We start from the raw sequence: 14569 nt of genomic DNA, 5'->3' as shown, positions 1-14569 counted from the left end.
AAATCAAATCGGGAATGGAAAGCTGGGAGCCCCCTCTTTTTAATAAAGGCCATTAAAACTGCTGTTTTCATAAATTGCAATTACTCTTCAAAGTGCGCTTCGGCAGAAATATTGTTTTATGTTCCTTATTTTTTGGGGCGAGGCGGCAATGGTTTTGTCATGGAGCAGAGCCACAGCAAAACGACTGCAACGGAAACACTGAGCCAACCCCATCTCTCGCACCCATGTAACACTGGCTGGAGGTTGTGAAATGTAAAGTCGGAGAACACTGAACGATTTGAACATTACTGCCTCGTAGCGACTAAAGGGCAAATATGACTGTATTATAAGACATAAACAGACAGAGGAAACATCAAAGGGGCATCTGTTTTCCTGTCCGAGCAATACCTGATTTTAACAAAGATATTTCCCAATTCCTCAATCCATGAAGTCACACAATGCTTATACAATGTGATTCCCTTTCTTTTTTTTCCCAACTAGGGCTTTGTGTTTCCATACAACAACATTCCACGATCTATGGGATCAGAGGAGGAGCAGGTGGAGTAAGCATGGGAGATGGGAAAGAGTACATGTAGTTAAATGTCATTTGTGGAAATCATCCTAAAAGTAGTGGTTGGACACTTCCAAAATAACCTGATTGCTTATGTCACTGTGAGGCCAAACTGCAAAAACTTAAAGGAAAATACCACTTTTGTTTGTTTCATTAGTCCACTGTTGATACAGTCCCAACATGTTTTTCATGTCAGAAATCAAGTTTTCAACATATATAGCTTTCAAAACACAGAGAGTTTGGACACATCATCCCTTTCTGTATTTTGAAAGTTCTAGATCTTGAAAAATGTGTTCTTGAAACAAATACCAAAATATTGTTTTGGAGTGTTATTGTCCTTCAAGCTTGCCCAATAAAACGAGTTATAGAGAACAAAGATAGAATCATGTCTGAGGCAAGGCTGCAGACAAGAGATGAAAGGTGAAAATCCACAAAGTATAACTCAATACAGTAAATAGATAGCTAGTGAGCACTATTTCTATCAACGGCAGTGTCATTCACCACTCAGTGGCTGAAAAGTTCATAGCTAACATCCTAACCATGGGAGTATTGAGTCGGCCAATGACTGCCATGTGATGTGATACTCAGAATATGCGCAGGGAGGGGTTTCTCATACCACAGGGTGAGGACTGTCACATGGTATGAACTCTAAAAACATCTCAGTCGCTAACATTAACAAAAAGCCAGCAACATGTAATCTTACTGAACCATAAAGCCATCTACTAACTAATGTGTTAATATAGACCACAGCACCATTCAGTTCTAAGTAAACAAAATAGCTGTGAAACAAGTATGAACAGATGGTGTTTGTTGGTTTTCCATTAACACGATAGATATAAACGTGGTCTGAATCTTCTGAGGAGATAATAGCTGTGGTTACTATTGCATGACAAACTAGCAAGATTAGGGTTGTCGAGACTTACCAGTGACGATTCCATAGTTGGGTGCTTCAAGGATCGCCCCATAAAACTGAATGATGTTCCGATGGCTTAGTACACTGAGGATTTCAGCCTGAACAGGGGGACACACCGGCAAACATAGAATTCACAAACAAAATAGACTGAATATACAATGCCTTCAGAAAGTATTCACACCCCTTGACTTTTTCCAAATGTTGTTGTGTTACAGCCGGAATTTAAAATGGATTAAATTGAGCAGGGAGGTTTTCCAATGCCTCAAAAAGGGCACCTATTGGTAGATGTAAAAAATAAATAAAAGCAGACGTTGAATATCCCTTTGAGCATGGTGAAGTTATTAATTTCACTTTGATTGGTGTATCACTCAAACCAGTAACTACAAAGATACAGGTGTCCTTCCTAACTCAGTTGCCGGAGAGGAAGGAATCCGCTCAGAGATTTTACCATGAGGCCAATGATGACTTTAAAACAGTTATAGAGTGTAATGGCTGTGAGGCTGGATCAACAACATTGTAGTTGACAGAGTGATAAGAAGGAAGCCTGTACAGAATAAAACATATTCCAAAATATGTATCCTGTTTGCAACAAGGCATTAAAGTAATTCTGCAAAAAATGTGGCAAAGAAAATTAAGCAATTCACTTTTTGTCCTGAATTCAAAGTGTTATGTTTAGGGCAAATCCAATACAACACATTACCGAGTACCAATCACCATATTTTCAAGCATTGTGGTGGCTCCATCATGTTATGGGTATGCTTGTAATTGTTAAGGACGGGGGAGGTTTTCAGGATAAAAAAAAGACATGGAATGGAGCTAAGCACAGAAAAAATCCTACAGGAAAACCTGGTTCAGTCTGCTTTCCACCAAACACTGGGAGAGGAATTCACCTTTCAGCAGGACAATAACCTAAAACACAAAGCCAAATCTACACTGTAGTTGCTTACCAAGAAGACAGTGAATGTTGCTGACTGGCCGAGTTACAGTTCTGACTCAAATCTGTTTGAAAATCTATGGCGACTTGAAAATAGTTGTCTAGCAATGATTTCCATTCAATTTGACAGAGCTTGAAGAATTTTGAAAATAATAATGGGCAAATATTGCACAATCCAGATGTGAAAAACTCTTAGAGAATAACCCGGAAAGACTTTCAGCTGTAATCACTGCTAAAGGTGATTCTAACATGTATTGACTAAGGTGTGTGAATACTTATGTACATTTATTTCTATTTCATTTTCAATTTATTTGCAAACACGTCTGAAAACATGTATTCACTTTGTCATTATGGGGTAATGTGTGTAGATGGGTGAATTTTTTAAATATTTAATACATTTTGAATTCAGGCTATAATATTACAATATGTGGAATAAATCACTGGGGTATGAATACTTTCTAAAGGCACTGTAGCTGACATCTAAATTGTGTAGAATTGTGTAGGATATCAGTGAAAATATTTCTGCAGGCCCCAAAATAGGCATATTAAATAGAATAAGTATGAAAAGGTACACCATATATACAAAAGTATGTGGACACCCCTTCAAATTAGTGGATTTGGCTATTTCAGCCCGTTGCTGACAGGTGTATAAAATCACAGAGCCATGCAATCTCCATAGACAAACACTGGCATTAGAATGGCCTTACTGAAGAGCTCAGTGACTTTCAACGTGGCACAGTCATTGCATGCCACGTTACCAACAAATCAGTTTGACAAATTTCTGCCCTGCTAGAGCTGCCCCGTCAACTGTCGGTGCTGTTATTGTGAAGAGGAAATGTCTAGGAGCAACAACAGCTCAGCTGAAAAGTGGTAGGCCACACAAGCTCACAGAACGAGACCGATGAGGGCTGAAGCTCGTAGTGCGTAAAAATCATCTGTCCTCAGTTGCAACTCTCACTACAGAGTTCCAAACTGCTTCTGGAAGCAATGTCAGCACAGGAACTGTTCGTCGGAAGCTTCATGAAATGGGTTTCCATGGTCGAGCAGCACCACACAAGCCTAAGATCACCATGCGCAATGGCAAGCGTCAGCTGGGGTGGCGTGAAACTCGCCGCCATTGGACTCTGGAGTTGTGGAAAGCCTTCTCTGGAGTGATGAATCACACTTCACCATCTGGGTTTGGCGGATGCCAGGACAACGCTACCTGGCCCAATACATAGTGAACACTGTAAAGTTTGGTGGATGAGGAATAATGGTCTGGGGCTGTCTTTCATGGTTCAGTCTAGGCCCCTTAATCTTAAGGCTACAGCTTACAATGACATTCTAGACGATTCTGTGCTTCCAACTTTGTGGCAACAGTTTGAGAAAGGCCCTTTCCTGTTTCAGCATGACAATGCTCCCATGCACAAAGCGAGGTCCATACAGAAATGGTTAGTCGAGATCGGTGTGGAAGAACATGACTGGCCTGCACAGAGCCCTGACCTCAACCCCATCAAACACCTTTGGGATGAATTGGAATACCGACTGTGAGCCAGGCCTAATCGCTCAACATCAGTGCCCAACCTCACTAATGCTCTTGTGGCTGAATGGAAGCAAGTCCCCACAGCAATGTTCCAACATTTAGTGGAAAGCCTTCCCAGAAGAGTGGAGGCTGTTATAGCAGCAAAGGGGGGACCAACTCCATAACAATGCCCATGATTTTGGAATGAGATGTTTGACGAGCGGATGTCCACATACTTTTGGTCATGTAGTGTACATCAGATGTATTTTTGTCACTTACAAGAAATTTCCAGAATCAGAATCATCCATTATTTAATTGGGCCTAATATGATCCCTCATTTGGCAATAGTCGTTCTTTAAAGCATACAGCATGTGAAATTCTGTGCACAAAGCGAGGGGGAGTATAATGACTATGACTGATGGGTACCAAAAGTCACCACAACCCACTAAACGGGGTAGCAATTAAAATGATTACTATACCGACAATTAAAAAGTATATGAAAAGCCTCAGCAATTAGGACTCCTACCTCATTTTCGATCTTGAGCAGCTTTTTCACCGCCACCTCTTTGTCCTGAGGGATCCACCTGGCTCGGTACACACTCCCGAAGCTGCCGCCGCCGCAGTTCTCGTAGAAGTGGATGTCATCAAACTTGATTTGCACGAAGGAGGCACTGAGAGGCAACATCTCATAATAACACTCAGCCCCAACTCAACGTCTGTCTGGAGGACCACAGGGAAGGAGATAGCGGAGGAGGAAAAATAAGCACAGAGCTCACTAAAAAGCAGTTAAGAACCGATGCTCAAGTCTGTCATAGGCTTGTCCCCCCACCCCCAAAAAAAACTCATTCCTCAAAGTAAAAGTCCTGCACCAGTGACACAACTGAGAGCAGCTGTACACTTGAGCACACCATTAGAGTGTGTGACTGGGAAGCTGGATGTGCTGCTAACAGTACCCCAGGGAGGCCTCTGTGTCATTGGCTATGTCTGCCCGGAGTGGCACCGTGATATCCCTGATCTCAGCCAGTGATTTACGGGACATTCAACGAGCCCGCCTGTCCCAGACCTACGCCACACAGTCACCAGTAATCACTAAGTGAGGGTCCCAGGATCCTCTGCTTGTATAAGGACTATGGATGGCATCCCTGGCATGCATTCTCCCTCTACTGTGATCACTAAGCACAAAATACTCACGGCCAAAGTCACCGACTCTTCCAGTAGAGTCTAGAGTGGTCTGTACAGTACCAGTCACAGCAGAGCTCTTAAAGGGATTGCATCCTCTAGTCTCCCATGAATCCCTGCAAACTTTTCATGACACACAATCACTACACACTTGTTTTAAAAACAAACCCAAAAGGTGCTACACACCTCTAATTCTATATTCAAAGAACAGGGACCATATCTTCCTAATGTATATAAATGAAAGTGCGATAATTGGTAGAGGGAACACCAAACCAACTTTTTGCCCACAGACAACAATTAACGCACACTTCCCTTTGTTTTTAAATATCAACCTAAGTGCATCTTGTAAAGAAAGAATCCCTTCATTACAGGAAATTGTAGCTCGGATATTGTTCAGAAGTTTTCCCATTTACTGCTCAGCAATTATGGCTTTTAAGAGGCTGTTACCTGGACCTAAATCAGGATTGCTATCCAGCCCAGCAGGAAATGCCTCCATTGTCACAGAGGGGAGCCAATTCTCTCTACTGATTTACGGCTATTGATGCTATACTTAGCTTCACACCAATCTTTTCAGTACATGAGCAGCTCCGACATTTTCTGTAGACACTTAAGCACGAAGGGTTACAGGGTTATTGGAGCTCGTTTTTGCCTGTCCTCACTGGAAAGTCGACACTCTGCCCCAGACACTGACATTATGGACCAATACCCATGTGAACATATACAGGCAAGTGGATACCTGCCAGAGCTCTACAGATGAACGTGTCAAAATGGAGCAGAAATAACCCAAATGTATTGAGTTAACCTCGTCTGCTTGACCCATTCATATCATCCCGGTGGCGGATATGATTACATACTGTCCCCCATCAGGAAGTACAAACTTCAGCTCCAGAGTTTAAACTACCACCCGAAGCAAAACTAAATAGAAGTCTCACTGCTGTTACTTCCATAATCAAAATGTCTCCAGGCATTTACAGTAAATAATTCAACCAGGAAATGGTCTATGTGTATGTATGCAGTTTAGACTGCATACATACACCACACACAAAATATGAATAGACTAGTGTAAATTGTGTTAAATATAATTTTGCAAGATTAAGACACTTCAGCAGCTCAGGATCAACAGGAGTTTATAGGCAAGAATACCAATTTCCATGATGACACGCATGTTGCGATGACACGCATGAGACCAACGCTTTTGCCAAACAGACAACTGTAAAACAATGGAATTTGTTATTCACAACTTTCCAAAAAGTATGTAATTGAAAACATGTAACGGCGTGTAGGCCTACTCACTGAAACATAATGCGATATTAGTGCATAGCCTACCTTTGAATTTTCCAACAAATACTAGAAACATTCAGTTTGCCAGATCCAATGGGTAGCTTAACTTCTGCAGGTAAACATAGAACTACTGTAAAGAACCCACTTTCCTGGAAACCGGGCGTGACGTTTATGATTTCTAGTTACACAACTTCGTCCTTGACTTGGGCTGAGTGCTGAACGCTATAGAGAAATAGCCATAGACATGAAAACCAGGGAAGTATCCCAACATTTTCCAAAGAGCTTCACAAATTCTGATGACAACAGCGCCACTCAATGGGTAAAACCGGTACACCTCCAACGACACCATTAAAATGATGCAGCAATCTATGTTATAACAACCAACACCTACAGGGAATCGAATTCGTTTTCCTATTATCAAAAGATAATACTATGACAGCATAAAAGTGTATTTGACATATTATTTCAGGCTACTGTAAATATTTTTTCAGCTCAGCTCATAATTAGTTATTATACTAACTAATTATCAAAATAATCGATGAACAATCAAATGGACAGCAGATGCATCGAATTCATTTTTAATATATACAGAATACACATGGCTAAAATGTTTGCAGAAAATGGTTACCTTAGAGACTTTCAAAGAGGAACGTGCTCACATACTGTACGTCCCAGCCCAACATCTCAAATTGTTGCATGCTGAGGCCATAATAGATATTTGAACACATTGTACATGTGTAATAAAAAGCATCAAATCTGATTTAGAAAACAACATCTGAATGTCAACATCTGAACAACATCTGAATATCAGGATTTGGAATTTAGGAGGTTAGAGTGAAGTAAGAGCCAATGTTTCCACCTGGAAAAGTGATCTGTTTAACATAAACCTCACAGATTATTGTACAACAATCAAATGGATGATTATTTCCAAACGATAATTCGCTTCATAGATTGTGTCCTTTTCGTGGGGCTGGTGACTTCAAAGAATTAAATAGAGCTTCAGGGACATGAGAATGAGATGAATTTGAAAATACTTGGTGAAATTTAAAGCGGAGTGACTGCTGCCCATTGATAACAAAAATGAAAACGATACACAAAGGAAAACAAGCAGCAGAAATGATACTGACATTTGAAATACAGTTGAAGGTGGAGCCGATGAACTCTGCAGCTGCAGCTTACTTGACTAAACTGCATGTATAATAATGTTAAGTTCCATGTAGCAAAGTGGATATGTGTGTGTACTGGTACAACATATAAAGCAAGCTTATTGTTGGCAGTAGAGCAGCAGCATGTGACATGTCCCGTGTCTGTCCAGTGTCCGTCCAAGCTTCAGGTCCTGCGTGGTTCCAGTCTGTGGGAGAACTGAGATAGGGTTCTCTGGTTGTCAATCACAGTCAGCTGGCGCACATAGCTCCTCACGTCCAGGTGGTTCTTACTGGTCTGAGATGGTTCTGCACCTGAGAGACGATGGGAAAGCGAAATACCACCTTCCTTATAAACCGTGTCCTGTATGCCCCAAGCACTTAGAAACCTTCCCAGTCAAATGAAGACTTAAAGACGGCTATGTTTACTTACTGAATGGCAGACTTCTGCAGTATCTCACTATTCTCACTGTGTTAGCGATCATTCGCTGAAAAACAAAAAAACACAAATAGATGTTACCATGATGAATTTAGACTTCCAATATAATATCATGTCAAAATCAATATCCTCAGGGGAGGGCCTTACCATTTTCTCAAAATTGACCAAACTGTCAATGAACGTCTTGTTTCCATCATGAGTGAAAGTCATGTCTGGAAAGATAATAGCAATAGGATTTCACAAATAGAACATAGACAAAAGAATAAGGATTGGAATTGACAAGAGCGAACAATATAGAAGCTAGATACACTGTGTCCCAGGCTGACACTCCAAAAAGATAATAAAGCATTAGAATGACACATTTCCTGAACAAATTCAGTGATATCTGCTAACCAGACCTCTCATTAAGCGATGGTCAGACGATGGTCTTGTATTGCTAAAGAATAATAGCTGATAATAACTTCTTCACACAAGAGGCAGTGAGGACAAACCTCTCAATAGTCAATCAATAGGTAAGATAATGGGTAAAACAACATGGAGGGTCATGTAGACGGTGGGAGAGAGCTGTGTTGGGTAAAACAACATGGAGGGTCATGTAGACGGTGGGAGAGAGCTGTGTTGGGTAAAACAACATGGAGGGTCATGTAGACGGTGGGAGAGAGCTGTGTTGGGTAAAACAACATGGAGGGTCATGTAGACGGTGGGAGAGAGCTGTGTTGGGTAAAACAACATGGAGGGTCATGGACGGTGGGAGAGAGCTGTGTTGGGTAAAACAACATGGAGGGTCATGTATGGTGGGAGAGAGCGGTGGGAAAACAACATGGAGGGTCATGTGGTGGGAGAGAGCTAAAAAAACAACATGGAGGGTCATGTAGACGGTGGGAGAGAGCTGTGTTGGGTAAAACAACATGGAGGGTCATGTAGACGGTGGGAGAGAGCTGTGTTGGGTAAAACAACATGGAGGGTCATGTAGACGGTGGGAGAGAGCTGTGTTGGGTAAAACAACATGGAGGGTCATGTAGACGGTGGGGAGAGAGCTGTGTTGGGTAAAACAACATGGAGGGTCATGTAGACGGTGGGAGAGAGCTGTGTTGGGTAAAACATGGAGGGTCATGTAGAGGGAGAGCTGTGTTGGGTAAAACAACATGGAGGGTCATGGTGGGAGAGAGCTGTGTTGGGTAAAACAACATGGAGGGTCATGTAGACGGTGGGAGAGAGCTGTGTTGGGTAAAACAACATGGAGGGTCATGTAGACGGTGGGAGAGAGCTGTGTTGGGTAAAACAACATGGAGGGTCATGTAGACGGTGGGAGAGAGCTGTGTTGGGTAAAACAACATGGAGGGTCATGTAGACGGTGGGAGAGAGCTGTGTTGGGTAAAACAACATGGAGGGTCATGACGGTGGGAGAGAGCTGGGGTGGAGGGTCATGAGAGCTGTGTTGGGTAAAACAACATGGAGGGTCATGTAGACGGTGGGGAGAGAGCTGTGTTGGGTAAAACAACATGGAGGGTCATGTAGACGGTGGGAGAGAGCTGTGTTGGGTAAAACAACATGGAGGGTCATGTAGAGAGCTGAGGGTCAGAGACGGTGGGAGAGAGCTGTGTTGGGTAAAACAACATGGAGGGTCATGTAGACGGTGGGAGAGAGCTGTGTTGGGTAAAACAACATGGAGGGTCATGTAGACGGTGGGAGAGAGCTGTGTTGGGTAAAACAACATGGAGGGTCATGTAGACGGTGGGAGAGAGCTGTGTTGGGTAAAACAACATGGAGGGTCATGTAGACGGTGGGAGAGAGCTGTGTTGGGTAAAACAACATGGAGGGTCATGTAGACAAAACAACATGGAGGGTCATGTAGACGGTGGGAGAGAGCTGTGTTGGGTAAAACAACATGGAGGGTCATGTAGACGGTGGGAGAGAGCTGTGTTGGGTAAAACAACATGGAGGGTCATGTAGACGGTGGGAGAGAGCTGTGTTGGGTAAAACAACATGGAGGGTCATGTAGACGGTGGGAGAGAGCTGTGTTGGGTAAAACAACATGGAGGGTCATGTAGACGGTGGGAGAGAGCTGTGTTGGGTAAAACAACATGGAGGGTCATGTAGACGGTGGGAGAGAGCTGTGTTGGGTAAAACAACATGGAGGGTCATGTAGACGGTGGAGAGAGCTGTGTTGGGTAAAACAACATGGAGGGTCATGTAGACGGTGGGAGAGAGCTGTGTGTGGGTAAAACAACATGGAGGGTCATGTAGACGGTGGGAGAGAGCTGTGTTGGGTAAAACAACATGGAGGGTCATGTAGACGGTGGGAAAACAACATGGAGGGTCAGCTGTGTTGGGTAAAACAACATGGAGGGTCATGGGAGAGAGCGGTGGGTAAAACAACATGGAGGGTCATGAGCTGTGTTGGGTAAAACAACATGGAGGGTCATGTAGACGGTGGGAGAGAGCTGGTTGGGTAAAACAACATGGAGGGTCATGTAGACGGTGGGAGAGAGCTGTGTTGGGTAAAACAACATGGAGGGTCATGTAGACGGTGGAGAGAGCTGTGTTGGGTAAAACAACATGGAGGGTCATGTAGACGGTGGGAGAGAGCTGTGTTGGGTAAAACAACATGGAGGGTCATGTAGACGGTGGGAGAGAGCTGTGTTGGGTAAAACAACATGGAGGGTCATGTAGACGGTGGGAGAGAGCTGTGTTGGGTAAAACAACATGGAGGGTCATGTAGACGGTGGGAGAGAGCTGTGTTGGGTAAAACAACATGGAGGGTCATGTAGACGGTGGGAGAGAGCTGTGTTGGGCTGCACTGACCTTTGATCAGCAGCGGCATGAAGGGAATGATGGGCGGGTCCAGCTTGGCCACAGTGAGCCGGTACGCCCGGTGGTTCCTGGACGGGTCCTGTGGAAATACTCACACTGTTCTGAGATCTGCCACAACCATGTTAAGTGGGCACATCAGTCACAGCCATGGGTGGTGCAGCTCAATACATACATTGTTAGATGACAAATGACCATGCAAGAATGTGACGTTTCAATTAAATATTTGAATAAATTGGAGCTTTAGAAAGCAAGGCTAGAGACTGAGTGGATGAATGGTTGATATGGGACTAAAAATAGTTTAGGGTACTCACCATTAAGCTTTCAAATTCGCTGTAAAACTTCTTAAATTTGCTGGGTAGTTTCTGTCAACACAAGTAACAGGGAAAGTTAACAGACAGTTTGAAATCATATTCTTGGGCAGATGCTAAACACATTTGAGTGTTGTTGGACAGACAGATGCACAATGTCAGACAGACACAGTGACAGACAGACACAGTGACAGACAGACACAGTGAGACAGACAGTGAGACAGACACAGACGGACACACAGTGACAGAGACATAAAGACAGACAGACACACAGTGACAGACACAGACAGACAGACAGTGTGACAGACAGACAGACAGTGTGACAGACAGACAGACAGTGTGACAGACAGACAGTGTGACAGACAGAGTGACAGACAGACAGACAGTGTGACAGACAGACAGACAGTGAGAGAGACAGAGTGACAGACAGTGAGACAGTGTGACAGACAGACAGACAGTGAGACAGACAGAGTGACAGACAGACAGACAGTGTGACAGACAGACAGACAGTGTGACAGACAGACAGACAGTGAGACAGACAGACACACAGACACCCACCTCCCATGTTTGACTCAGTCTGCTCACGGCTGGGTTACTCATGCCCATGATAATAGCGAAGAAGGAGTTGAGGTTCTTATACTCCTTACAGCTGTTACAGAGAGAAAGTATCAGTATCAGGTAACATGTTACGTGTGACTAATTTAAGTCATCACAGGGGGTCATGAATGAAACACTTGTCATTACCAAAATGATACATGTACAGGTCATTTGGAAAGTATTCAGACCCCTTCCCCTTTTCCACATTTTGTTACGTTACAGCAACTTTGTTACAATACAAATTGATCAAAGAAAAATACATCTCAATCTACATACAATACCCCATAATTACAAAGCAAAAACTTGTTTTTAGACATTTATACAAATGTACAAAAAATAATAATAAACAGAAATACCTTATTTGCGTAAGTATTAAGACCCTTTACTATGAGACTCGAAATTGAGCTTAGGTGCATCCTGTTTCCATTGATCATACTTGAGATGTTTCTACAACTTGAGTGGAGTCCACCTGTGGTAAATTAAATTAAATTTGGTGCCAACCTTGCTAGGCACCTCAGAGATTTGGGAGAGGGCAGTGAGTACTCCCTCATCTTGAGGGAGGACAGGGAGTGCTTCTCACGGTCCCTAATCTTTGTCAGCTGGGTATTGATACACTATGTGCGTAGGATACCTACTGTTCGTATGTATGTGCGTATGATATCTACTGTTTGTGTGGAAGTATGCGCGCCGCTATAAAATGGATGTCTTTGTATTGTGGACTTCAGAACGTTCTCGCGAATAAACATTCAACTATTGTAGGCTGGGCCTCTGTCTGTTTTCATTTCAACCAGTATCTTACAAATTCTAGGTTGCAGACTGAGTAGTTAATTGAAGTTCAGTTTATGAACATTGAGAACATAATTCTCACAACAAATGGTCACTCTGACAGATCTCCAGAGTTCCTCTGTGGAGATGGGAGAACCTTCCAGAAGGACAACCATCTCTGCAGCACTCCACCAATCAGGCCTTTATGGTAGAGTGGCCAGATGGAAGACACTCCTCAGTAAAAGGCACATGACAGCCCGCTTGGAATTTGTCAAAAGGCACGTAAAGCGCACTCCGACCATGAGAAACACGTTTCTCTGGTCTGATGAAGAGATTGAACTCTTTGGCCTGAATGCCAAGTGTCACATCTGGAGGAAACCTGACACCATCCCTACAGTGAAGCATGGTTGTGGCAGCATCATGCTGTGGGGATGTTTTTCAGCAGCAGGGACTGGGAGACTAGTCAGGATCGAGGGAAAGATGAATGGAGCAAAGTACAGAGACATCCTTGATGAAAACCGTCTCCAGAGCGCTCAGGATCTCAGACTGCGGCAAAGGTTCACCTTCTAACAGGACAATGACCCAAAGCACACAGCCAAGACAATGCACGAGTGGCTTCGGGACAAGTCTCTGAATGTCCTTGAGCCTCCAGTCAGACCCCGGACTTGAACCCAAAGCCACTCCTGCATTGAACCCGAAGCCATCTCTTGAGAAACCTGAAAATAGCTGAGCAGCAATGGTCCCCATCCAACCTGACAGAGTTCTGCAGAGAAGAATGGGAGAAACTGCCCAAATACACGTCTGCCAAGTTTGTAGTGTCATAACCAAGAACACTTGAGGCTGTAATCAGTGCCAAAGGTGCTTCAATAAAGTACTGAGTAAAGTGTCAGAATACTTATGAAAATGCAATATTTCAGTTAAAGATTTAATACATTTACCAACATTTCTAAGATGCTATTTTTGCTTTGTCATTATGTGGTATTGTGTGTAGAATGATAAGGGAAAACAAAACTATTTAATCAACTTTAGAATAAGGCTGTAACGTAACAAAATGTGGAAAAAGTCAAGGGGTCTGAATACTTACCGAATGCACCGTACATTCAGCCATTCAAACATTTGTTAATCTTGACACTTAAACCTTTCCTTTAGGGATCACCACGCGCTCTCACCACTGGCGTCCCCCAGGGCTCTGTTCTAGGCCCTCTCCTATTCTCGCTATACACCAAGTCACTTGGCTCTGTCATAACCTCACATGGTCTCTCCTATCATTGCTATGCAGACGACACACAATTCATCTTCTCCTTTCCCCCTTCTGATGACCAGGTGGCGAATCGCATCTCTGCATGTCTGGCAGACATATCAGTGTGGATGACGGATCACCACCTCAAGCTGAACCTCGGCAAGACGGAGCTGCTCTTCCTCCCGGGGAAGGACTGCCCGTTCCATGATCTCGCCATCACGGTTGACAACTCCATTGTGTCCTCCTCCCAGAGCGCTAAGAACTTTGGCGTGATCCTGGACAACACCCTGTCGTTCTCAACTAACATCAAGGCGGTGGCCCGTTCTTGTAGGTTCATGCTCTACAACATCCGCAGAGTACGACCCTGCCTCACACAGGAAGCAGCGCAGGTCCTAATCCAGGCACTTGTCATCTCCCGTCTGGATTACTGCAACTCGCTGTTGGCTGGGCTCCCTGCCTGTGCCATTAAACCCTACAACTCATCCAGAACGCCGCAGCCCGTCTGGTGTTCAACCTTCCCAAGTTCTCTCACGTCACCCCGCTCCTCCGCTCTCTCCACTGGCTTCCAGTTGAAGCTCGCATCCGCTACAAGACCATGGTGCTTGCCTACGGAGCTGTGAGGGGAACGGCACCTCAGTACCTCCAGGCTCTGATCAGGCCCTACACCCAAACAAGGGCACTGCGTTCATCCACCTCTGGCCTGCTCGCCTCCCTACCACTGAGGAAGTACAGTTCCCGCGCAGCCCAGTCAAAACTGTTCGCTGCTCTGGCCCCCCAATGGTGGAACAAACTCCCTCACGACGCCAGGACAGCGGAGTCAATCACCACCTTCCGGAGACACCTGAAACCCCACCTCTTTCAGGAATACCTAGGATAGGATAAAGTAATCCTTCTCACCCCCCCCTA

At 44.1% G+C, this 14569-nt stretch overlaps 2 protein-coding genes across 6 annotated transcripts in view; both read right to left on the bottom strand.

Moving 5' to 3' along the window:
* map3k20a (mitogen-activated protein kinase kinase kinase 20a) overlaps positions 1-6824 on the bottom strand; it is a 56294-nt gene extending 49470 nt beyond the window's left edge. For 2 of the 3 annotated variants that reach the window (XM_029633772.2, XM_029633788.2), the window contains exons 1-3: positions 6404-6824; positions 4425-4618; positions 1474-1561 (exon numbers count right to left, since the gene is read on the bottom strand). In XM_029633772.2, the coding sequence (XP_029489632.2) occupies positions 1474-1561; positions 4425-4583 (247 nt within the window). In that variant the 5' untranslated portion in view covers positions 4584-4618; positions 6404-6824. Of the gene's footprint in view, positions 1-1473; positions 1562-4424; positions 4619-5089; positions 5994-6403 lie in introns of those variants that run through there. The other variant, XM_029633779.2, reaches the window with a different exon arrangement.
* A 96-nt stretch (positions 6825-6920) lies between these two features.
* The window catches only part of LOC115109130 (rap guanine nucleotide exchange factor 4-like), a 50195-nt gene continuing 42546 nt past the window's right edge, over positions 6921-14569 (bottom strand). For all 3 annotated transcript variants that reach the window (XM_029633758.2, XM_029633751.2, XM_029633742.2), the window contains exons 22-27: positions 11620-11710; positions 11065-11115; positions 10745-10832; positions 8087-8151; positions 7934-7988; positions 6921-7815 (exon numbers count right to left, since the gene is read on the bottom strand). In XM_029633758.2, coding sequence (XP_029489618.2) covers positions 7688-7815; positions 7934-7988; positions 8087-8151; positions 10745-10832; positions 11065-11115; positions 11620-11710 — 478 coding nt within the window. In that variant the 3' untranslated portion in view covers positions 6921-7687. The remainder of the gene's footprint in view (positions 7816-7933; positions 7989-8086; positions 8152-10744; positions 10833-11064; positions 11116-11619; positions 11711-14569) is intronic.

The sequence above is a fragment of the Oncorhynchus nerka genome, linkage group LG3 (assembly GCF_034236695.1).
Source record: "Oncorhynchus nerka isolate Pitt River linkage group LG3, Oner_Uvic_2.0, whole genome shotgun sequence".
Taxonomy (NCBI): Eukaryota; Metazoa; Chordata; class Actinopteri; order Salmoniformes; family Salmonidae; genus Oncorhynchus; species Oncorhynchus nerka.
This window is presented reverse-complemented; position numbering and strand designations above follow the sequence as displayed.